Source organism: Panthera uncia, chromosome B1 (genome assembly GCF_023721935.1).
Source record: "Panthera uncia isolate 11264 chromosome B1, Puncia_PCG_1.0, whole genome shotgun sequence".
Classification (NCBI taxonomy): domain Eukaryota; kingdom Metazoa; phylum Chordata; class Mammalia; order Carnivora; family Felidae; genus Panthera; species Panthera uncia.
Window position 1 is genome coordinate 185699605 of NC_064811.1, and position 23483 is coordinate 185723087.

At 46.5% G+C, this 23483-nt stretch overlaps 1 protein-coding gene across 10 annotated transcripts in view; it reads left to right on the forward strand.

Moving 5' to 3' along the window:
- Positions 1–5182: 5182 nt before the first annotated feature.
- The window catches only part of IRF2 (interferon regulatory factor 2), a 102762-nt gene continuing 84461 nt past the window's right edge, over positions 5183–23483 (forward strand). For 4 of the 10 annotated variants that reach the window (XM_049632573.1, XM_049632576.1, XM_049632574.1 and 1 more), the window contains exon 1: positions 5688–5759. In XM_049632573.1, the coding sequence (XP_049488530.1) occupies positions 5703–5759 (57 nt within the window). In that variant the 5' untranslated portion in view covers positions 5688–5702. The other 6 variants (XM_049632580.1, XM_049632578.1, XM_049632581.1 and 3 more) reach the window with 6 other exon arrangements.

The following is a 23483-nucleotide window of genomic DNA, read 5'->3' on the forward strand; positions in this document are numbered from 1 at the left end:
ACGAATACCTTCAAGCCATTTTCTCAGGGGAACCTTCCCTGACCACCTAGATTCTGCCAGTGTTTTCAGGGGGAGCTCTTGCTTATTTCCTTCAGAACACCAATACAAATCTGTAACTGTGTTATTGGTTGGTTTGTCTGTTGACGTCACCCCCACTGGAATGTAAGGTCCGGGAGAGCCAGGGCTTGTCTTGTTCCTACTTCCTTCACGGCAGCTCTCAGTACCGGGGGGCATGGCAGGGCTGGGCACACATGGGTGGGAAATGTCACCGACTCACATCAGAGGCTAAGGAGGCAGCACCAGGAGCCGGTGTGAATTGTCATGTACTTTTGGACTTAGTGGAGATGACTTTTTTTTTGTTCTCCCCAAGGAAGTCAGAGACTTAAAAATACTCTCAATCCTTTGTTTTATGACACTCTTCTGTCTTTCTGACTGGCAAACTTTCAAACATTTTCAAACAGTGAAAGTGCGTCATTCGCAACGCTAGGAAGTTTGGGGAGAAAGGGAACACACTGGCATCGAGCTTCACAGGCTGTGAGGAACTTGCAGAGAAAGAGAGGAAACTAACAGAAAATTCGCCAATTAATCCGGACCCAGTGAATCTTGTGGTTTGCTGAATTTATGTTAAAAATTTGAAATGTATTTGTTCAAAATATTTTTAATAGTTGAAACTATTATAGTAGTTCTTTCTAAAGAACTTCAAGGCAGAGCTATGGACACCTTTTCCTTCCGAGTTTAAAAAAGGAAAGTACTACTTTATCATTTGGATATAGTAATGGATATTTCAAAGCTATTTGGGATGGAACAGAGACGTCTTAGCAAAAAACAATTTATGAAGTTTTCAAAATTGTAAGCTTTCCTTCTAGACAAGAAAATCTCTCCCCCCCCCCCCCCCCCCCCATACACACACAGATACACACACACACCCTGGCAATTTTAAGGAATATTTTTTCCCTGACTTCATCAGAGCAGGACAAAATTAATATTTATTACGAAGGAATGGGCAATATATGGCTCAATTTAAATTCATGATTTTCAGAGAATAATTGCAATAAAATGAACCTCATTTCGGAGTTTCCAGTAACATGGGAGGAACAATTACGTGAGGTAATAGTCAAGAATTTCTCCGATTTGATGCTCTGATCCTTGAACTTTGATAGGAGGCTTTTTCAATGTCCTTACCGTTCTGTCTCAACTAAAATCTAACTTGACTGTATATTTCTTCAGTGTAGACTTCACAATAATACTTTTTGGAGCGCAGAACTGTAGTCTATGGGTCTGTATGAGCCAACTGCTCTTGCAAGTGTGGAACACTCATTTCCTATGATTTGATAATCCCCTGAATAACACCGTGGAGGAGAGCCTCTGTGGCCAGGACAGAGTGGGATTAGTGATATGGTGGAGAAAATTGGGACATCAATTGACAGATGGATCATGGGCTACTGATTTAATCATAACTATACTCAACACTTTAGTGAGTAAGCCATCATATTCCATGTTCTTAACTCTAATATACAGTTCTAAAAGCTGTGATTATAGGTGGAGGTGCTGCTGGGATACGGGGATGATATAGTGGAAACTAACATGCCAATTTACTAGACTCTAAGAGACCTTCCTGGGAGGCAGAGGTTTCCAATGGTTTGGGTTCAGTGCTGTAGTCCCAGTGCTGTGAAAAGTTTGTGGGCACTTAATAAAGTCTGTTACTTGAATGATTCTTTTATGAAACTATTCTTGGTAGAAAAATAAATTAAAAACCCATTTGAAAGGAGAGATCAATCACTATGTGTCCAGCTGATCACTGCTCTCACTTAACTTCCTTGAAGAGAAATTACTCCTAATGCGTGCAGGTGGATCTTCTTTTAGGAGGTTCTATTCCACCGGTGAAATATTAACATGCCTCACTCAGGAGATCACTCTGGTTTCATTATAGAAGATTGCTTGAACGGTGGTTTTTGCATTAGACCTAGGTGTTTGGTCAGAGTTCTTCAGTACGGCAAAGGTTACTTTTTTCAGAGACTTTCAGAAAGGTTGCATTTTGCTATATCGATCCCTTTTCCACAGAGATTTGTGACTGTATGTATCTCATCAAAGAGCTAAGAAATATTTCCTGACTGTGTATATCAATACCATGTGGACTTTGGGGGCGTATTTAAACTTTTGTCTGCAGTGATACGTCATCAAGGTCATAAGAACTGAGTGAAATTCATTCTATGCTTTATGTGTCTAAGGGCCTGAAAAATTGGAAACAGTACCCATGCCTCGGGGAGCTCCAGGGGGGAGCTCAGGAAAGGCAGGAGTCAGTGATCTCTGCCAGTTTCCTGGAGGGTCAGTGAGGTGACACATATACAAGGTTGTCGGGAAAGATGTCATGAGTTTAGTTTTAGACATCCATGATTTGTTGAACCCAAGGAACACCTAGGAGGTAAATCACCCAGACGTCAGAAGCTATACACTTTGGAGCTATTACCAAATAGAGATATCTGAAGCTGTGGGCATGAGTGAGAGCACTCAAAGAGAAAGCACGTGGAATGAGAAAATACAAGGGTTTAGGATGGAATGTCTGGAAACACTGTACTTTAGGGGGCTGGCCGCAGAAGAGGAGCCAGCCAGGAAATAGAACAGGACAGAGGGAAGTCACCCAGGCACCCGGATGGGCACTGCTACATGGCACAGAGAGACTGAGTCGGTGAAGGCTGGAAACAGCCCTTTGGAAAAATTACGAGAAGGAAATACATAAAAACATCAGCACCTCAGTTCCCGACCGCTGAGATTCCAGGTGGCTTATGTTTTTCTTTCAACTCGTCGGCATTCTGTACAACGAGTATCGGTCACCGCATGTTAATAAAAGACTCTGATGGAGTCTAAAATATTTCATGAGAAACAAAAGGGCAAGGAATTCTTCATTCACAAGCATTTATTTGAGCGCCTGCGTGCAGGGCACCATGCTCAGCATAAAACAACAAACCAGAGGATGGCTCTGTTGTTTCACAACAAGGAGTGGCAGCTGGTTTGCCAAGGGCTTGTGGGGCCCTGGAGCAGGAGATGGGGCTGGGAAAGTACTTTGGTGCCAGATTATACCGATTTTATATGTTTTGTTAAATAATACGGATTTTATTCTGAAGGCTAGGAGAGGTTTTTGAGGGGTGGAGTTAGGGTTGGAACGCGCTTTATTTGGAGTTGATTTTCTACTTAATTGGACAGTAGTGTGGCTGCTAGCCCGGAGGAGCACAACCTGGGAGCACAGCTGGAGGCGGGTTCATCACTGAATGAAGGCAATACAGGGCAGATGGGGAGGGCCGGGTCCGGATTTGGGAGTAGTAACAAGCCAGCAGGATGCTACCGATTGAATGGATGCTGGGGTTTTTAACTTGGGTCTGTAGGTGGGCAAAGAGTGACAACCGCCCTACAGACTTTGTATAGGACGACTCCAACTGCCTGTCGTGGTCACTGTTCTATGAAATAGGAAAGCGAGTAGCTATGGCAGATGGTATTAGAGGAGAGAGGATGAGAAGGAATGTGTGTATCTATTGCTGAGATCACATAGAAGACAGAATCCTAAACACTCGGCTGGCTGTCTCCTAACCACACAGGCGTCTTCAGATGCTTTCTTTTTCCAGTCCCTAGAAAACTCAATACTTCTGTGGCAAAGAGGGATGTTGGAGTTATGTTTTTAGAAAAGTGTTTGCCTGTACAGAACTATGGCCTCCCAGGAAGGGTCTTTCTTTGTGAGGCAGATCAGTTTGGGAGAAGCTGATTAAACTGCACCTGGGGGAAGAAACAGGTATAATTAGATGAGAATTGATGCTTTTAAAGCAAAGGACCCCCCCCCCCCCCCCCCAGCACCTGGGTGGCTCAGCGGGTTAAGCATCTGACTTTGGCTCAGGTCACGATCTCATGGATTGTTCTGCTGTCAGCACCAAGCCTGCTCTCTTGGAATCCTCTGCACCACCTCTCTCTGACCCTCCCCCCACTCGTTCTTTCTCCCTCCCTCCCCCCCTCCTCAAAATAAATAAACTTTAAAGCAAAGTCCCCAAAAGTGGTAGGTCCCAAATGAACTGTATGAGTTTGAACTAACACACCCTGAAGGTGACAGGTGCTGTACCTGTATTCTTGCATTTTATCATTTATCCCCATTTCACAGCATTGAAAACTAAGGCCTTAGGTTATGCAACAAGAGGGAGCATGCCCAGCTAATAAGTTAAAAGAGGCCGGAGTTGAATCTGGCTGGAAGTGCCACAGTATAAAGCTTCTCTCCTGGACCAGCCACTATGAAGACATCTTGAAATACAATTAATTCACACCCTCGCGCATCTCATCCTGCATTAGGTAACTTCTGTTGCACTGGCGAGAACTCAGTCTGGAGTGTGCTGCTGTTGACGGACTAGGGGAAGGCCTTCCTTATCGCCCCCAAACAGAGCGCCAGGTGGTGCCCGAGATGGCAGCATCCTTCAGATGGTTCCACCCTCAACCACTGATGAGGGTTCAAATAAGGTTAAGGTCGCCAAGTCCTCGCTCGGCCCAGTTCTTGAATTAATATCTAAGTATTGCTGTCTCGTCAGTTCCTTTTATTCCTTTGAGGCGGGCAGTGTTGCAGAGTGAATTTTCATCCGCTCTGAACACAGCGGTGCTGAACACCACTGACACCTGCCCCACCAACAGGCTGGCAAGAGCCCCTCGGCTCCCCCTGCCGCCCTCCTCCTCCTTCCTTCCCAACCTTCAGGTAACCCTGAGGATGGAGGGAGGGTCGGGTACCTGCTTTCCTCTCCTACAGCCGCGAGCTTCGGCCCTGAAACGAAGCGGGCTCCCGGTCGCCCCGGGACCCCCACGTCCCCCCACCCCGCCTCGAGTGTGAGCGCGGCGAGTGTGAGCGTCCCGGTGTGCCAACGGCAGACTCACGAGCAGCCGCTTGTTGCTCCCGCCGCCGCGCCGTGGGGAAGTGAAAATGAAATTGACTTTTCCGAGAAATGATGAAAGCGGCTCGGCCTGCCAATGAACAGCCGCCGCGAACTTCCGCACCTCCCGGCCCGGCCGCTCGCGCCCTCCCTCCGCCTCCACCTCCGGGTTGCACAAGCTTGAAACAAACACTGGGGAGGAAGGGCGGAGGGAGGAGGGCGGAGGGGGGAGGCGAGGGAGGGAGGGAGCCGGGCAGGGAGGAGGGCGGGGGGTGGGGGGATTTCCAGCCTCAGCTCTTCGCAGTTTCCTCTCCTTGTTTTGCTTTCGATCTGGACTGTTCTCAGGCAAGCCGGGGAGTAACTTTTAGTTTTGCTCCTGCGATTATTCAACTGACGGGCTTTCATTTCCATTTCACACACCCTAGCAACACTTAAACCTTGCGGAATTGTATTGGTAGTGTGAAAAAGCACACTGAGAGGTAACATTTTTTCAAATAATAGTTGTGACTGTGCGTGTGTGTTTTTCTCGAGGGCATGTTTGTGAGGACTGGAGGGGATGTATGTGTGCGCGTGTCCTGATGGTTTGACACAGTGTTTTGCAGACGGAGAATGCTGGGGTTCATAAATATTAATGCCGATTTTTGGAGGAACAGTCGGAGCTCTTACGGATCATCTGATTTTAGGGGAAGCAGGTTCTGCTGCTGTTGCTGCTGCTACTGGGGCTGCTGAGGCTGCAAGGAGGAGGAGGTAGAGAGGGAGGAGGAGGAGGAGGAGGTTGGTGGAGGTTTAATTTCACTTTTGGATTTGCAGATGCGGAGAGGTTGGCTCCATGGACACAGACCTGCTCTGTGTGATTCTGCGCCCCAGGTGTTGTGTGTGTGGGTGCAGGTCCGCCGGAGTGGGGCCTCCTTTTAAAACAAAATTACCGTGTGCATGTGTGTGTGTTTACAGACGCCGTGGCCACCGGATCCGAAGGAGGGGAGCGGGTCCTTCACGGTGTCCGGCGGCGGCGCCTCTCTCCGGGCAGCTCCAGCGTGAATAAGCCGGAGCCCGCCGTCCACCCGGCTGCCTGCGCCCCGCGCCCCGGCCGGGAGAGGCGCCTGGCGCCGCGGCCAAAGGAAACTTGGTGGGGCGCCCCGCGGCGGTCCCAGGGCTCGCCGGCCCGCGGGACTCGGGGAACGGTCGCGGGCGTCGGGTGCCAGCGGCCGGGGGCGGCGGGCGGGCTCCGAGCGGGGGTGGGCGCCGGGCCTGGCCGGCACGCCCGGCTTCCCGGGAGCTGGGCCGCTGCCGCCACCGCCGCTCCGGAGGGACGCCGCGTCCTCCTTCCCGCCGGCCAGCGTCCGGCCTGGCCCTGGGGCTTTGTCACTGCACTTGTCCAGGCGCGCGGGGGGTTCCGGCGGCGCGTCCCGGTAGGGCGCCGCGCGGAAGGGGTCATCCGCCCCGGCCGCGGCCTAGCGCCGGGCGCCTCCGGGTCCCCGCAGGCGCCCCCGGGCCGGCCTGGCGCGCTGGGCCTGACCCGCCTCGGCTACGGAGCGGGCGAGGTGGGGGTGGGGAGCCTCCGGGGACCGAGCGGCGCCCTGCTGGCAGGCGTGGGGGCGGGCGTCCCCTGGGGGTCCTGGGGCGCGCGGGCCGCGGCGGGGTGGGGACGCGAGTGCCCGCCCCGCGCCCTCCGACCCCGCTCTGGGCGCCGAGTGGCATTCGCCCGCCGGCCGAACGTGGTTGGTGCACGGCCGTGGCCGCCACTTCCTTTCCGCCTCGCGGGCCGGGCTCGCCCACCGAGCGCTGCCCGCCTCGGCCAATCGTGGCGCCCGCCCGCCTGCGGCCGCGCTCAGTGCCCCGGCCTGGGGGCCGGCCCGCGAGAGGGGCTCGGGAAGCCTCCGCAAGTTCGAAGGGCCTCTGGAGGTAACTCAGCCCCTCGCCAGGACGCGCCGGCATCTGTCTTTGGCCCCGGGTCTTGGTACGTTTGCCGCCCTACCCCCTTGCCCGGTTAGAGGGGGAGAAGGGGAGGAGGCTGGCAGCCCGAGCCGGGCGCAAAGACAGTGTTCCGGGCACCAGGTGAGGCGCCCGGGTCCGTGGTTGTAGGCAGAAGCCTCGGTCACCAGCTGCAGATGTGCCCCCTGGGACTGGCAGGCGAGGTTGCCACATTTTAACGGCGTGGCTAGCACTCATTTTCAGTCCCAGAGTAGAGTGTTTGGAACTTGGGGACATGTTACCCGCTCCGTCCCTCCTCAGCCCCTCCCTCCGGTGCGGGCGGTGGGTTGTGCTCCTCGTCCTTGGTTACCGGTTGGGAAGAAGGCAGTGTTTCTAAATGAGGAAAAGTGCTGGCATTTGCCTTCCGCCACTGGCCTCCCTGTTGCTGTGACTCGGTCTGCTTTTGATGAATGGCTAGGGAGGGTGGAGGATAGTTACATTTCCTGTTGTGGATTTTCAGGAATCACCAAGGTTGCTGTCAAGCCTGCAGTCATTTATTAGTTTTCAGCCCGATTGCAAGTAGCATTGGAACTTAGGAGCCTGCACTTTTTGGTGCTTTCAGGGCAGGTGCAGGAAGGCGTCTGGTGACAGACTTGAGTTCGAAAGGTGGATCGTCTTGATGTTAGACAGACGCGCGCTTCCTTGCCAGGACCTTGAGGGTGATCCCTGTTTCACGGCAGCTTGCACGCAGATTCAGGATTCTCTCCTTTTCTCAACGCCCATCCTTCCTTTTTTGGACGGGAGAGGGATGGACATAGAAACCTAAAAAGTCTTGGAAAAACTTGTCTTTTCTAAGGAAACCTCGGAGATGGAATGTTTAGAAATTAAACTGGCATTGCTAAGGGGTAATCTTGGAACATCTATCGATTGATGTGGCAAAGTCCGGAATGTCGCTGTTATTAGTGAATGATTATAATTTATAACAGCCTGTTGTGTAAGAAGTTAGATTCTGGCCTCTTAGATTCAGGAGTCCTGTTCTGTGATGGCTTGTAATTCCTTCTTAATATTAAACATTTATATATTTCATCCAACGCGAGTTGTCTTTTTTTCTTTTGATCTTCAAAAGTTCAAGATAATTTTGCCTGTTTCAGACTTACTTACCTGTAAAAATGTCACCGTAATCGAAAGTAAGAGTTGGTAGTTAAATTGGAAGCAAATTGTGGCTAAGAAATGGTTGTGCTAAGCGCAGCTCTGTGAACTATGGCCCCACTCTTACTGTGCTTTCTGAAGTACTGTATTAGGCAAATATTCAATATGCAAAAGCTAGTTGAGGGTGTTAAACTTAACAACTAGTCGTGGAAAATTTGAGACTTTGGATGTTTAACTTGAGATGTGCATCCACTGTTGTTTCATGGTACTTTTGCAAGGACGTTGTACTTTTATTCTTAGGATTATCGAATATAAGCTCTGTGGTTTCGAGAGCATTTTCACACAATTTCCTTTTGATAGAGAACAGAACTCCAAATGGGGTATCTGGGACATGGTTCTGTTTTGTGCTTTATACCAAAAAGGACTCAGAGCAGATAAAGCACTTTATTTATTCATTTAATAAATATTCGTGAGACATTCACTATGTGTCAGACACTGTGCTAGGCTCCGTGAGTTCAACTGGGAACAGGAAGACAACTTCCTTTACCTTCTTGAGAAATTGCTTGTAGTTGGTGAGCTGATAATAACACAGCTAAAAGATAAATAACAGTGATTGCCTTTTGGGGTTAGTTCTATGGAAGGTGATAATAATAGTTACCTGCATATCTGATAGGGTTGCTTTGGGGAACAGATGAGATACTGTGTATGAAAGAAGGTTGTATAAGTTGCAGCAGTCTACAAATGTGTGAGGCATTAACTTTCAGAATTCCGTCATTATTATTAATGTGAAAAAGCCAGGAAATCAAGACTGTGGATTAAATACTGGCATTCTCCTACAGAATTTTCAGCAAAAAGGGATTTACTTCTCCTGAGAGTATAATATGGGTAATGGCAAGGAATTAAACACAGAATAGCTATTTTATGTAAAGCATCAAAGAATTTAACAGTGAAATATAATGTCAGTGAATTTTTTCCTGTCAGAAGAGAAGTTAGATGGTATCCATGGAGACCAAATGATATGGAAATAACAGTGATTGGACTGATGTATTTCTCTCTCCCCCCAACCTTTCTCCCCGCCTCGCGCCCCCCCCCCCGCCCCCACGTATGTTATAAATCTTCTCAGGCTCAGTATGCTTTGGTCTGAATTTTCTTCACCCTTGCTTCACACTCTTTAAAAATTCATTATTTTTATTACAGGTATGCCCCTAGCTAATTTTAGCATTTTGCTGTAACACCTTTAATGGGAGCTGGTTAACTTTCATTTATTGAATGCTTACTGTGTACCCAACGCTATGTATGGGAAAATAAATAAAATAGACAGTATATATATGTAAAAGTATATAAAGTAGGGGCACCTGGGTGGCTCAAACTGGTTAAGCATCCAAGGTCATGATGTCACGGTTTGTGGATTCGAGCCCTGCACTGGGCTCTGTGCTGACAGCTCAGAGCCTCGAGCCTGCTTCATATTATGTGTCTCCCTCTCTCTCTGTTTCTCCTTCTTCTGCCCCCCCCTCAAAAATAAATATGAAAAAATTTTTAAGGTATATAAAGCAATACATAAAAATAATATAACTGCTAAGAAGTGTTAGTTACTATTATATATATTATTATACTATATATTTTATGTAATAATATATAATAAAATCATATATTATAAAATACAATATATAATAAAAATATATAATAAAAATATATAATAAAATTTTACTATAATAAAATCAGTTCTTTCCATCTGTATGGGATACCATATTCTTCTCACATAGGGTAGGAGGTCAGGGCTTTCTGCCCGTTTGCCCCCTATGTGCCCTACTTTTGTCCTGAGTGAGATCACTATTTGGTGCACAATGTCTGTCCAAGGTAGGGTTGAGGGTTGGCCCTCAAGGGGGTGGCTGGTAGGAATGAAAGTGAGGAAGTTTGGATAAATCTTGATTTTTTTTAAAAGATTGATAAATTATCCATAGGTTCCAGATTTAAACCTGAAGCCAATATTTTATATAAAATACCTAGGGAAAAACCCAAGCAGGAAATCCAGCCCTCAGGCACCAAGCTCTATATGCTCTATAATTTCTCTATAATTTCTATTATAATTTCTATAATATAATGAATAAGATAATACAGTTTTCACTGGAGAGGACTCCGCGAGGCCCCTTGGGCTGCACCTCCGAGCGTCCTTTTTAAATGATTTTCTCCCTCTGTCTATGAAATAAATTGTGTTTCCTTAGGAAGACTTGGATTTCTGTTTTTATTATTTAGAATTGTAGAAGACTTCTGGTGAGAACTCCTGATTGACTTGGGAGAAATAGGATCCAGTCTGGTTGATCTCATTTCGGCCCGAAGTAGAGAACCTTGACGTTTTAGACCCCAGACGGCCTTTTTTAAGACAAAGTCCTGGCCCCTTAGGTTTTCTGAGTTCTGAAACTAGCACAGAACCTCTGCTGGTGTTCGGCGTTGATAAACAAAACTTGAGTCCAGCAAAAATGTCCCCGCTGCCTCCTGCCCTATGCAGGCCTCATTGTCCCCATTTTTATGAGAAACACGGCTTGTGCAATTCTTTCTGAGGAGGGATTCTGAGCATGTTTATCTCAAGGGCAAGGCTGATGTAGTTCAACGAGATATCTTCGTCTGGGATTTTGTGTGATGAAGTTCTGGCCAGTTTTCATTAAAGCAATATTTTTTGAGAGTTAACTACTTGCTGTATAATCTTCATAAATAATTTCTTTTCAGGCGTACTTAGCAATCTGTTGCTACGCTTGCACACTCAGTGTGATGGAAGGAAAGATGAGCTTCCAGTTTAATTTGAGCTAACAAATGTCAGGTTTGTGCACGATCTAAAGAAATGTTTTATAGATAGAATACACTGTCCTGGCCCCATACTCTTAGAATCCTGCTGACTTTCCCATTTCATGAGATTGACATTTTTGAGTGAGAAGGGACTGCATACACATGGCTTTTTTTTTTTTTCAAGCAATATCTAACGTGTTATTTTTGAAGAGAGCTTTTTTTTTTTTTTCCTCCTTACCCTAGAATTACTGAACAGGGTGAGGAAAATTAACACTGGGGAGAACAGTGTCCCAACACCTGGGTAGGGTGCCAGTGGGTGCACGGATGGATGGGATGGGAGTGGGAGGGAATTGGAAGGTGACGGTTTTGGGGGGGGGCGGTGAGGGGATGAAAAAGAGAATGGGTGTAGGGTGGAATCGTGCCTCCTGAATTCTCGTGTGGGAGAGAGAGAGAGAGAGAGAGAGAGAGTGAGAAGAAGGAATCAGGCAGGTGGATTTTCTGTCTCTCTACACATATCACTGAAGGGGTTTTGGGGTGGCAGGGAGCAAGGTGGTAGTTCATGGATACTGACTCAAGGGTAAGTTGACGTACTGGAGGACCGTCCACGTCCGACTTTGGAATGAAGGCTTTTTATCCCGGGGAAGGTGAAGTCTGATGGGAGAACCGCTAGGGCATCAGGCGACTTCAGGCAAGCTCACAAGAGGTTGTGGACAGTTACCACTTGGGCGTGGTTGAAGCCACCTTGGAGGTCGTGGTGCTGGAGCCAGAGCACTTGGAGGCATTGATACCCCCACTCGAGACCTCAGACTCCATTGAAAATTGCCTTTGGAGGCAACCATGGACCCCCGAGAGGAAGATACACGATGATAAAAATGTTTTAGACATGTTGTAATAGCTCTCTTAGCCCCACGCTGGTCTCCCTTGCTGCTGTTTTATTCTTGTCGGGTTGTAGGAGGTCACCGGGGGTCAGGAAATCAGAACGGGCTACTTCGGTGTTTCCCAAAGGAATAACTGACCCACGTTAAGCCTGAGCTATGCGTGCCGAAGCTGGGTCCGGCAGGTCACTGATTTGGAAACTAAGCACTCTGTATTGCAGTTGGGATTGGACGTGGCAAGGAAGTTTCCGGAATTCTATCTGGTGTTACATGCTTGAAGCTTTAAAGATGTTAAAACTCTCCGTTCCAGTAATGCCACTTCTAGGAACCTAGTCACGTGGAGTAACCAGAAATGGGACAAAGATTTATGTACAAGCATGTTTATTGAATTAGCTTTTGTCATAGTGAGAATTTGGAAACAACCTAAATACCCAACAATGGGAATACATGTAAGTGAATTATGGCACATCCAGACAATGAGTACAGATAGCTTGGAAAATTCATGTTTTTTGCATTTAATGATGGAAAAATGCTTGTGAGGAATGTTGAGTGGAGAAAAAGAGATACTCAATGGTGACTCTAATTCCATTTAAAAAATGTGTGTGTGTATTTGTATATACATCATTAAAGAAAAAAAACGAGAAGAAAATATTTTGATGGTGGGATCGAGGGTGTTTGGCTTTTTTCCCCACTTGAAACACTTGCGTTTTGCAAATTAAGGTAACAGCACCACTGGCTTCTATAACCAGAAAAATATTCTCGAGATGACTCTGTAGTGTCCCCTCTGACGTCATCTCTGATAAATGTAAGATCAGGACACGACTGAGGGGGATGTTGTATGTGGACTTGGCCATTCTTGAGCTCTTTCTGCCTTGACGTTTGGAGCCAGGCTCTAGAATCTGGGCTCTCCCAGCCAGGGCTGAGAGATGCCCTTGTCTGGATTCAGCTCTTGTTACTTGAAGTCACTGAGATTGACAGCTCCTCGGTGAGGGTGGGGCACGCTGTTTTGTCAAAAACCGGGGAGGGTCAGAGATGTTACCCCACTTCGCAGATATGTCTTTTCTGTATGTGAATGCTGCAGAAACAAGGCACTGGGGTAGAAGAATTCTTTATCCATCTCAATGGCCAGGACAACAGCCAGAATGATGTTGCAGTGATAATCACCCGTACCCAGAGCCTCCGGTGATGCTGGGAAAACAGGTGGAACGTGGGTGTGGGCTACACTCTAGATGACATCAGAGCAACCATCCGTCTCCTCAGCCAAGGGAAAAACAGACGGGGGGCGGGGACCCAACAACAACCACCTTTGCTCCTTTGAGAGGGAATGGAAAGGATTCAGGGTTCTACTCCTAACCTTTTGGAATGTAAGGTTTTTTTTCTAGAGGTGTTCTAAGATCTGGGTTTCATTCCTTTTGAAATGTCCTGGCACCCTGGGAACTTAACCCAGGGACCTAGTCTAGGCTGTATCCCTTTGGCCCTCTTGAGCAGATAAGGGTTAAATTATCCTATTGGATCAGAGCAATTAATTTAGACAAATGGCTACAGATCCAATTTTCATGGCATGTGAAAAATAAAGTGTTTCTAGGGGAAGTGGATGCAAACATTCCCTATCTTAGAGGGCACTTTTGGGGATGAGCTCTGGGTGTTGTATGTAAGAGGTGAATCACTGGGTTCTACTCCTGAAGCAAAGACCACACAGTATGTTAACTAACCTGAACAACAACAACAACAAAAAAAACACCAAAAACATCCCCTATCTTTATATCCCATACATTCTCTATCTTTATATTGCATACATTCCTGTGTCCTGGGTGGCTAAAGTGTCTCACAGAAGCACTGAAGAATCCAGGGAAGTTTTATTTCCTCACACAACACCCTTTATTGGAGAATGACTTTTGCTATGACTCAGAGTGTGACTGAAGACTTTTCACACCGGCAGAATCCTCCAAATCCCTAATTTGTGTCTGAGAAAAAATTTAGTTCTGATCCCTTGGTAGCTACTGGAGATATTTTTGGATTGTTACAAATTTTGAATTGTTAACGGGTGCAACCATTAGCACTTCAGAGGCAGAATACCAAAGCATAGCTTGAGAAAGAGAAAAGTATTGATTAGGACAACACTGTCCAATACAAATAACACATGAGCCACGTGCGTAATTTTTCATTTTCTAGTAGCCATGTCAGGAAAGTAAAAAGAAAGCGGTAAAATTAACTTCCGTAATATTTTATTTAGGTTAGGATGTCCAAAATATTACCATTTCAACATGGGGTTCATGTGAAATTATTAATGAGGTCATTTGGTTTGTTGTTGTTTTTGTTTTTGTTTTTTTTTTCCATACTGAATCTTCAAGATCCAGCATTGTCTTTCACAAACCTGTGTGGCACATCCGAATTTAGCCTGGTCACGTTTCAAGAGTGCAGTAGCCACGTGTGGCTGTCACGTTAGGTGGTGCAGGATTAGGAAATGAAGCAAGGTGTCAAGGGGGAAGTATGGGGAAAAGTTGTAATCCAAGGACTAAACCTAAGAACACTGAGGGAGAGCAGATTCGAGTGGTCCTTTTGGTGATTCGGTCATTTGGTGATAACTGCTTGCACCTCCCTGCCTCCCCCCCCCCCCCCCCCCCCCCACCACCCCGATCTCTTCAGCCTAAGGTAGTAAAATGCTCCAAGTTTTTTTAGAGGTCACCTGCCATATGTACCATTCCATGGCGATCAGTCACAAACACCTTGAATCTTTTCTAGCCTCTGGAACTGTTAAGAAAATAGTTGATTCCTTGGGTTTTTCCACTTATAACACCTACATGGCAAATTATTTGTGATCCAGGGATCGTGTTATATTTCTTTGCATTCCCCACCAGTACTTGATACGCAGTAAGAACTAGATAAATATTTGTTGGTTTGGTTTTCAGCCCTGAAGCAAAGGTTAGCTCACAAGGCTGAATTCCAGTTTGGAATGGGCGACATAGATCTGTCTACTTTGTGTTCAAAACCAAATGGCATATGTATTGAGCACATAAACGTTGAGATTTGTCACTTTGCGTTAGGATTTGTCACTTTGTATTAGGGGTTCAACATTTTGAAGGTGAAAAACTGTGTTTTTTTTTTTCTTCCTTTGTACCCAGGACTTGACAAAAATCTTACCAGTCCCTTTCTTCTTTTTAAAAAATGTTTATTTATTTATTTGAAAAGAGGGCGTGCGTGCACGTGCACTAGCAGGGGAGGGGCAGAGAGAGGGAGAGAGAATCCCAAGCAGGCTTCCTGCTTTAAGCGTGGAGCCGGACACGGGGCCCAATCGCATGAATGATGAGATCACGACCTGAGTTGAAATCAAGAGTCGGACGCTTAACCGACTGAGCCACCCAGGCGCCCTGTCCCTTTCTTTGACATTGAAGTTCTGATGAGTATACTAACAGCTTTCTGTACATGTAAATAAGCTATGCACACTGATAAACTGGAGATGTGTATTTGGGAGCTGCTACTTTCTTGGTGGGTTAGTCATTGACGATAACTTTATTATTAACAGACACTTAGCCATAACGTATATGCGGTGAAATTCTTTTAAAGTCAAGTACAGTATTTTACAGTTGCCTTCATTTGTTCCCTTTGACTATCATTGTTGGTTTGAAGCAACAGACTTCTCCACAGAGCCAAGGCAATTTATTTTTACTGAAGCCTACCAAAGAACTGCTTAGGTAGCTTTTCTCCGCGAGATTAAATACGACCTTCACTGAATCATGTTAGCAGGGCCAGCAGCTAGAAAAATAAAGACTAAACCAAACCTTCAGCAAAGAAATTCCCAGCTGCTCAGTGGGTCCGAGCTTTTCTGATTGCTTTCTTCCAATGAAAACACTGTAGATTAGTTTTAAGTGAATTCTAGTAGGTTTGGGGATTTGCAACTGACAGAAGAACAGGAAAGTATAAGCTCACTTTAAAATAGTAATCCTGAAGGTAAATCTTTATGGACTCTTTTTGGGGAATGTTGGGATTTTGTTCATATGGGAAAACTTAACTCAATGTGCATTGTTTAGCTGACCTTGAAAGTTAAGCTCCTCAGGATAGAATGGAGACAGAGAAATCAGAAGTGAAGCTGTTGCCCCAGAAGGACACTGTGGACTTGTGGGGTGTCCTGGGTGTTCCCAGGGACCAACACCGACAGCATTGCCCTCCTTTCTTTCTTCCATGATAGGGTAAAAGTAGAAATGGGGCTCCTGCAAAGGAGGCCCCTGTAGGGAATGTAGATGAACTGCCATTTCCACTTTTGAGTGTGAGTTGTAAATAATTGGTCATACTGGTGATTCGAGAAGTCCGGATGAATTTTAAATTGTGTAGGAGAGGATTTGCCTCTCTTACAGGTGCTTTTAATACATTAGGTCTTAAAAATGTTTTTTTTTTAAATTTTTTTAACGTTTATTTATTTTTGAAAAGAGAGAGACAGCATGAGCGGGGGAGGAGCAGAGAGAGAGGGAGACACAGAATCTGAAGCAGGCTCCAGGCTCCGAGCTGTCAGCACAGAGCCCGACGTGGGGCTCGAACTCATGGAACGTGAGATCATGACCTGAGCCAAAGTCGGACACCCAACCAACTGAGCCACCCAGGCGCCCCCCCCCCTTTTTTTTAAATTTCTTTAAAGTCAGGTTGCAGTTTGGGTTGAGATGAGCCATTCCACCGGAGCAATGGACTATTTTGATCATTGAGTGACGTGTTTCACAGCTATTGACTCAGTGCCAACTCTGTGGAGAGGGAGGTGCAAAAAGGTAAAAATGAGCTTGGATTTGAGGTAGCTAGGCAGAGGATATCGCCATGAGGATATAGCTGTAAGGACGTACCTAATTTCAACAGCTAGATAAAACACAGTCAAGCAGTCAGGCGTCTAAGACCCCAGTTCTGGAAGGTGCTCTTGGACATGTGTCTTGGACCTTCTAGAGTCCTCCGTGGGCCATGTGGCGTCGTCTCAGATTGTAGGGGAAGTAACAGTGCTAATATGACAAAATTTTGGCCGGGCGTATCCATTTTATTTTCTAAAAGACAGATTCTTCTATCGTAGGCATAGAACAACATATTGCTTTGTCGTTACTGTTGTTTTTCCACAGTTCTTTCACATTTCGTTTGGCGTGTAGAATTCAACTGTTGTCTGGTGTCTTTTGTCATTCAGGAAAACCATGTGGGTAAGTCCTGATAGCTATCTCTGCCGTCTACTTCCTTTTCCCTCAAGGTAGACCCTGTAGCCAGCAGTGCTGCTAATAAATTTTACTGCTGTGCTCTCGCCCCGGAGGTCGGTGCTGGGAGAATCTAGCCCTTTCTTTGTACGTCCAGGAGAGGCTCTGTCCTCACTTGGTTTGAGTTATCCTCGCCATGAAAGGGAGGTTGGCCCTTACTGAAATTTGAAAATCCTCGTTTTGCCTCTCTTGCTCACTCATTCTTTGGGTGTGTGCATGTGTGTGTGTGCACACAAGTACACACAAGCACACGTGCCAGTCAATACTTCAAGTTGCCTGGAATCAAAGAGTAACTGTCATGCATGATGGGACCAAAGGCAATAGTGGAGCAAGCAGCGAATTCACAAATGCCTGCCTTCGTATTTCTTTTTATTGTGGTAAAAGTTATGTAACATAAAATTTACCGTTACAAACATCTTTAAGCATATAATCCAGTGGCGTTAAGTGCGTTTACAGTGTTCGCAGGTGTCACCACTGTCCACCCAAGGGCTTACTAATATCTCCAACAGAAACTCTGTGCCTATTTTTGTTTTTATTTTTTTTAATGTTTACTTAATTTTGAGAGAGACAGAGCAGGAGCAGGGGAGGGGCAGAGAGAGGGAGACACAGAATCTGAAGCAGGCTCCAGGCTGTGAGCTATTAGTACAGAGCCTGATGCTGGGCTCGAACTCACGAATCGCGAGGTCATGACCTGAGCTGAAGTCAGATGTTTAACTGACTGAGCCATCCGGGCGCCCGGAAACTCTGTACTGAGTGAACAAGAACCCCGCTGCCCTCAGCCCCTGGCAACAACCATCGTACTTTCTGTCTACGAATTGGATCACTCTAGCTACCTCATATACGTGGAATCCTACAATATTTGTCCTTTTGTGACTGTTTTTTTTTTCCCCACTTAGAGTGCTTTCCAGGTTCATCTGTGTTGTAGCATGTGCCAGAACTTCATACCTTTTTAAGACTGAGTAATAGTCCCACATTTTGTTTTTCCATCCATCTGTTGATGGTTGCCTGCATTGTTATTATTACCATTTAGCCGCAGTAATCATTCCTGCAAAAAGTATCAGGCCTGGTTCCTGCTTTCCATTCTTTCAATGCAGTGGATCATCTGGTAATTCCAGGTTTCAAAATTTTGACAAACCACCCAACTTGTCCACAGTGGCAATTCCATTTTACGCCCTTCTAGGAATGCATGAAGGTTCCAGTTTCTCCACATCCTGGCCAACATTTGTTATTTTCTGTTTTTCTTTCTCTCTCTCCCTCTTTCTTTCTTTCTTTTTTTTTTTTTTTTTTTTTTAATTTTTTTTTTTCAACATTTTTTATTTTTTATTTTTGGGACAGAGAGCGACAGAGCATGAACGGGGGAGGGGCAGAGAGAGAGGGAGACACAGAATCGGAAACAGGCTCCAGGCTCCGAGCCATCAGCCCAGAGCCTGACGCGGGGCTCGAACTCACGGACCGCGAGATCGTGACCTGGCTGAAGTCGGACGCTTAACCGACTGCGCCACCCAGGCGCCCCTCTTTCTTTCTTTCTTTCTTTCTTTCTTTCTTTCTTTCTTTCTTTCTTTCTTTCAGTAGCCCTCCTGATGGATGTGAAACAGTATCTCCTTGGGCTTCTGATTTGCATTTCCCTACTAGGTGGTGGTGTTGAGCATCTTTTCATGTGCTTCGTTATTTGTAGATTTCCTTTGGAGAAATGTCTGCTTAAATCCTTTGCCCATTTTTGAATCAGTTATTTGGTTTTTTTGTTGCTGAGTTGTAGGATTATGTCATTCTTTTTGTGGGTTCCCAAATGATGTGCTAGATGGTCTTCAAAACTGATAATGATTCCCCCGTCTTCATAGTGTGAGTAGCATACGGCACAAAATCATTTAAAAAATTTTGTCATGATGGCGCGCCTCAGTGGCTCTGTTGGGTTAAGCGTCTGACTTCAGCTTAGGTCATGATCTCGCAGTTCCTGAGTTCGAGCCCCGCGTCAGGCTCTGTGCTGACAGCTCAGAGCCTGGCGCCTGCTTCGGATTCTGTGTCTCCCTCTCTCTCTGCCCCTCCCCTGCCTGCTCTCTGTCTCTCTCTCAAAAATAAATCAACATTAAAAGGAAGTTAAAACATTTTTTTGCAATGTTGTAAAAGCAACATTGTTGATAAAGCACCTATTGAGGAATTAAATTATGTTGTAGGAAGTAAATTTGGGTGGATTGGTAAATAGGGAATCAGATAAAAGTACTTAATCTCATAGAATACTAGAATTGGAAGTTTCCTTAGAGATTATAGTCTGCTCCATTGGTTTTTTAGCTGGAGAAATCAAGTGACCTGCCCAGGATCTGGTGGCCAGATGAAGTACTTGGTATGTTTTGTTGGACTCTGTAGTAAAGAATTAACTTTTTTTGTGTGTTGTACTTTGAATTCTAAAATTTCTGGTTAGAGGAAGCACAGCAGTGCCCGAATATGGTAGTGAATTAATTGTAGTGGCTGCTCACAGGTTCATCACCACTGCGGTATGAGGATAAAAGTGAGTGAAGGTAGCCTGTCATGATCTGGCCGTTTGTGAGTTCGAGCCCCGCATCGGGCTGTGCGCGGACAGCCTGGAGCCTGCTTGGGATCCTCTGTCTCCCCCTCTCTCTGCCCCTCTCCCACTTGCTCTCTGTTTCTCTCTCTCCAAATAAATAAACAAACATTAAAATAAAAAGCGAGTAAAAGCAGCCTTAGAATAGCATTTGGAGCATGAGCATTTAAATATAATACATCCAATAATGGTTTAATACTACTACTTGTGTGGATGAAGACAAATTGATTGCTGTAATAACAGATCTGTAAAGTAAAATGAACGCATTTGTGTATTTGTTGTGAATTATCGACCAAATGAGGAACCGTTTATTTGTTCTTACGAGAGCTACAGTGGATGAGGAAATTCAGTGAAATACCACAACTGTACAATAGCAAATTTATTGTTGGGTTGCTTTATGTTGTGCTCAAATTTTTCATCTCACCCGATCCTTCGGCAGAGTTGGTTTTCATTAAATCGTACGACCTGGCAAGATAACATATGGATCATAACTAAGAGTGAATTGTAAAATAATTGGGAAGAAGATACATAATGTCTCTGACGTAAGGCAGAGGGGGGAAACTTATATTCCCTCTGGTGTGGGACCCAGGCTTTAAAAAAAAGTCCTCAAAATTAGCCTCAAGTACTAGGAAAACAAATATGATCATGACGAAATCAAGTTGAAGACCCCTTTCTGCAAGCACGTATTTTAAAGGAAACTCTCAGGAGATTTAATTCCTTCGGGAGACATTTTTTGAACCGGGCTGCGGAGATGTAAAATTGACAATTTCGTGTTCTCAAAGAGCTTATCATTTACTTAGAGAGACAGGCGTGTAGATAACCATCTGTAGTAACAGAAAGAATGAAATGTGTGCTTCATAAAAGCACAGCAAGCCCAAGGCGCTGTGTCTTTGACCAGCGAAACGGGGTAAACGGGGTGTGCTTCACTCCCTACTTCCCACCTGCCAGAAAGACGATGGCCGATGGCGGTGTCGACTGGTGGCCAAAGGGCGAGCGGGGCATCTTTGGTTGACAGAAGAGGAAGAGCAAAGGTGACATGGGTTGAAAAGGCCTTCCATTCTTGGCACATGGGGCGTGGTCTGATGTGGTGGGGTTAGATGGATCCCGGGAGTGACAGGGACAGTCTGGGTGGCCACAGCTACCTCAAGTTCTGTGCTCCCGTGTTTCCCAGTAGAGAAAGGCTTTGTTTTGAGGACAGAGCAAGTTTTCGGGGGGGGGGGGGGGGGGAAGGTGATTGAAAGGATTGGGAACATTTTCCCCTTACGTTTTGGAAAATGGTAGGTAATTACTGTGGCCCGGGGGTGGCAGGACCGAGAGCCTGTCGCTTTTGAGAGGAGATGTAAGGGGGCATGCGTTGGTTGTTCCTACGCACCGTGGGCCTTGCAGAAGGGGCCAGATTGTGTTTTTGATGATAACCAGGCCTGTCTTTGGGGTGGTTTGATACGTTTCTAAGAGGAAGTAATGCACAGGTATGAAAATATTTTTTTGTACTCTCTTTTGTTTGTTTTGGTTTGGTCTATAAAGAGAGAGAAGGGATTATGCACAGGTCCACAGTAGACCGTTGTCCTTAATACGGATGAGAGACCCAAGTTGGAGCACCGAGACACTGGATGGTGAGGTGCCCCAAAACCACGCATGAGCACAGCGGAAGTTTTCAGGACGGGCGTCCTGTTGGCTCACATGTGATGGGGATCCCGCTCTCCCCTGGGTGGTGAGACTGGCTTGTGGCTTAGGAGGCTCCTCCCTGTCCAGGTGTGAGGTATGCTCGTTCACGGTCTTTGAGTTATGCCCACAGAAGGCCATGGAAGGGCTGGGGCATGGATCGTTAGGGTCAAGCCCAAACTACGGGCACTTGGGAAGCTCAGAGGAAACTGGTGGTGTTGGCTGCACCTCGCTGAGGCCCCTTCCCATCTGCATTCCCTCCGCACGGCTGAAGCCAAAATGGCACCACCGTCGGGTGTGGAGGCCACGTCAGCTTGGTTGACTGGCTGCACTGATAGCATGATGGAGATTTGCTGGGCTCTCCGCTTCATTGGGGGGATAAGGTTTGAAGATCTTATTCAAAGGCCTTAGATTTTTCTGGGTTATATTACAGATACCACATTCTGCATCTGTTATTCATGGCTGCCTTCTCGACTCTGATGAGATAAACTTTGGAGTACCGTCATGGGTTCCTCAGGGCTCAGCAAAATGACTCGCGTACAGCCAGCACTCGATAAATATTGGTTGAATTAAATTGTAATGATTGACCTAGTTCTCCGTTTGTTATCTCCCGTCCACCCACGGGCCCATGTAGTACCTTAGAGCTAGCAGGGCTCGTGTGCTGTGTTGCCTAGTAAAGAACAGGACGGGACAGCAGGTGGAAAGCACATCCGCCATGTTCACGTGTGCCCAGGGGTGTATGGGGTGTTTCCCCTCATCAGTCAACAGGGACCCTTGTTAAGGGGCCGAACAAATGGCTCTCTGTTAATTAGCCGGTCTTGGACGGGCTTTCCGGCTGTGTCTCTCCCGCTTCCACCCTTTCCCTGTGGCACAACCTCTCCCTGTTACCGGTTCAATCCTGCCACGTACACTTCCTCCCTCTTGCCTCTGTTGTTATTCTTCCTTTTGTCTGGAACGTTCTTCCTTTCTTTTCACCTGAGGATCTCTGATCTCCCCAAGCCCAGTTCAGATGGCCCCTCTTCTTTGAAGTCTCCCAGAGTTAGCTCTTGTGGGTTTTTCCCAGTAAAACACCCCTGGAATGCCCTCCACAAAAAAGTCACCTTTATAAAACTCAGGGGCACATTCTTGTGAAGCTAATGAGATGCGTTGAGGGTGGGGAGTCTGTTGCAGAGAGCGAACCAGGAGCCGGTGGTGTTGAATGCCGCTGTTGAGTTGCCATGGCATGGAAGGCATCCTGAAGTGCCCCGTCGAAAGTTCCACCGTCCTCAGTTTGTTTCCCTAGAGTCACCTTCAGGACGAGATGCCTCATTTTGGAGTTGGTTGCTTATGTGCCCGAGTCCACCACTGCTGTGTCAACTCTGAGGATGGAGATCATGCCCTCATCACCTTTGTATCACCCCCGTCCGAGATGGTCATTGCGCTTGGCACATAGGGCTTCTTAGAGTACCTGGCTCGGTAAGGTTTTTTTTTTTTAATGTTTATTTATTTATTTATTTTTTTTTTTGAAGAGAGAGAGAGAGAGAGAGAGAGACAGAGGAGGGAGGGGCAGAGAGAGAGGGAGACAGAGAATCCCAAGCAGGGTTCCCACTGTCAGCACAGAGCCCGATGCAGGGCTTGAACCCACGAACCGTGAGATAATCACCTGAGCTGGATCCAAGAGTCAGCCGCTTACCTGGCTGAGCCACCCAGGTGCCCCTAAATGTTATTTACTTTTTGAGAGAGAGGGAGGGTGAGAGTGGGGAAGGGACAGAGAGAGACAGGGAGACAAGAGGATCCGCAGTGGGCTTTGCACTGACAGCAGAGAGTCCGATGTGGGGCTTAAACTCATGACCTGAGCTGAAGTTGGACGCTCAACTGACTGAGCCACCCAGGTGCCCCAATAAAATTATTTTATTAAAAACATTTTTTTTTACATTTATTTATTTTTGAGAGACAGCGTGAGACAAAGTGAGAGTAGGGGAGAGGCAGAGTGAGGGAGACACAACCTGAAGCAGGCTCTGAGCCGTCAGCACAGAGCCCGATGCGGGGCTCGAACCCATAGACCGTGAGATCATGACCTGAGCCGAAGTCGGACGCTCAACCCGACTGAGCCACCCAGGCGCCCCAGGATTTTTTAAATGAAAAGTTGAGTAAATATATTTCAAAAGTTTGTTAACATACTGAGCTCGATTTATCTGGAAAATGTCACGAACGTAGCAAAATTCTTCTTCTTTATGTCGCCTGCTTTTCGCAATCAGTTTTCCCCCTACTTACTTACCACTTATTCATAGTAAGTTTTTTCCATCACATCACATAGTTCATATCATCTGCTTTTTCCTCCCCAGCCCCTGCCAACCATGGGTTCTCCAGGAGGGATTTTTCCACGTTCTTATCACTGGTTTTCAACCTTCTCGCAAGCTTCCCTGGTGTAATCTGCAATTGGCCCCTGAACTCAGAGGGC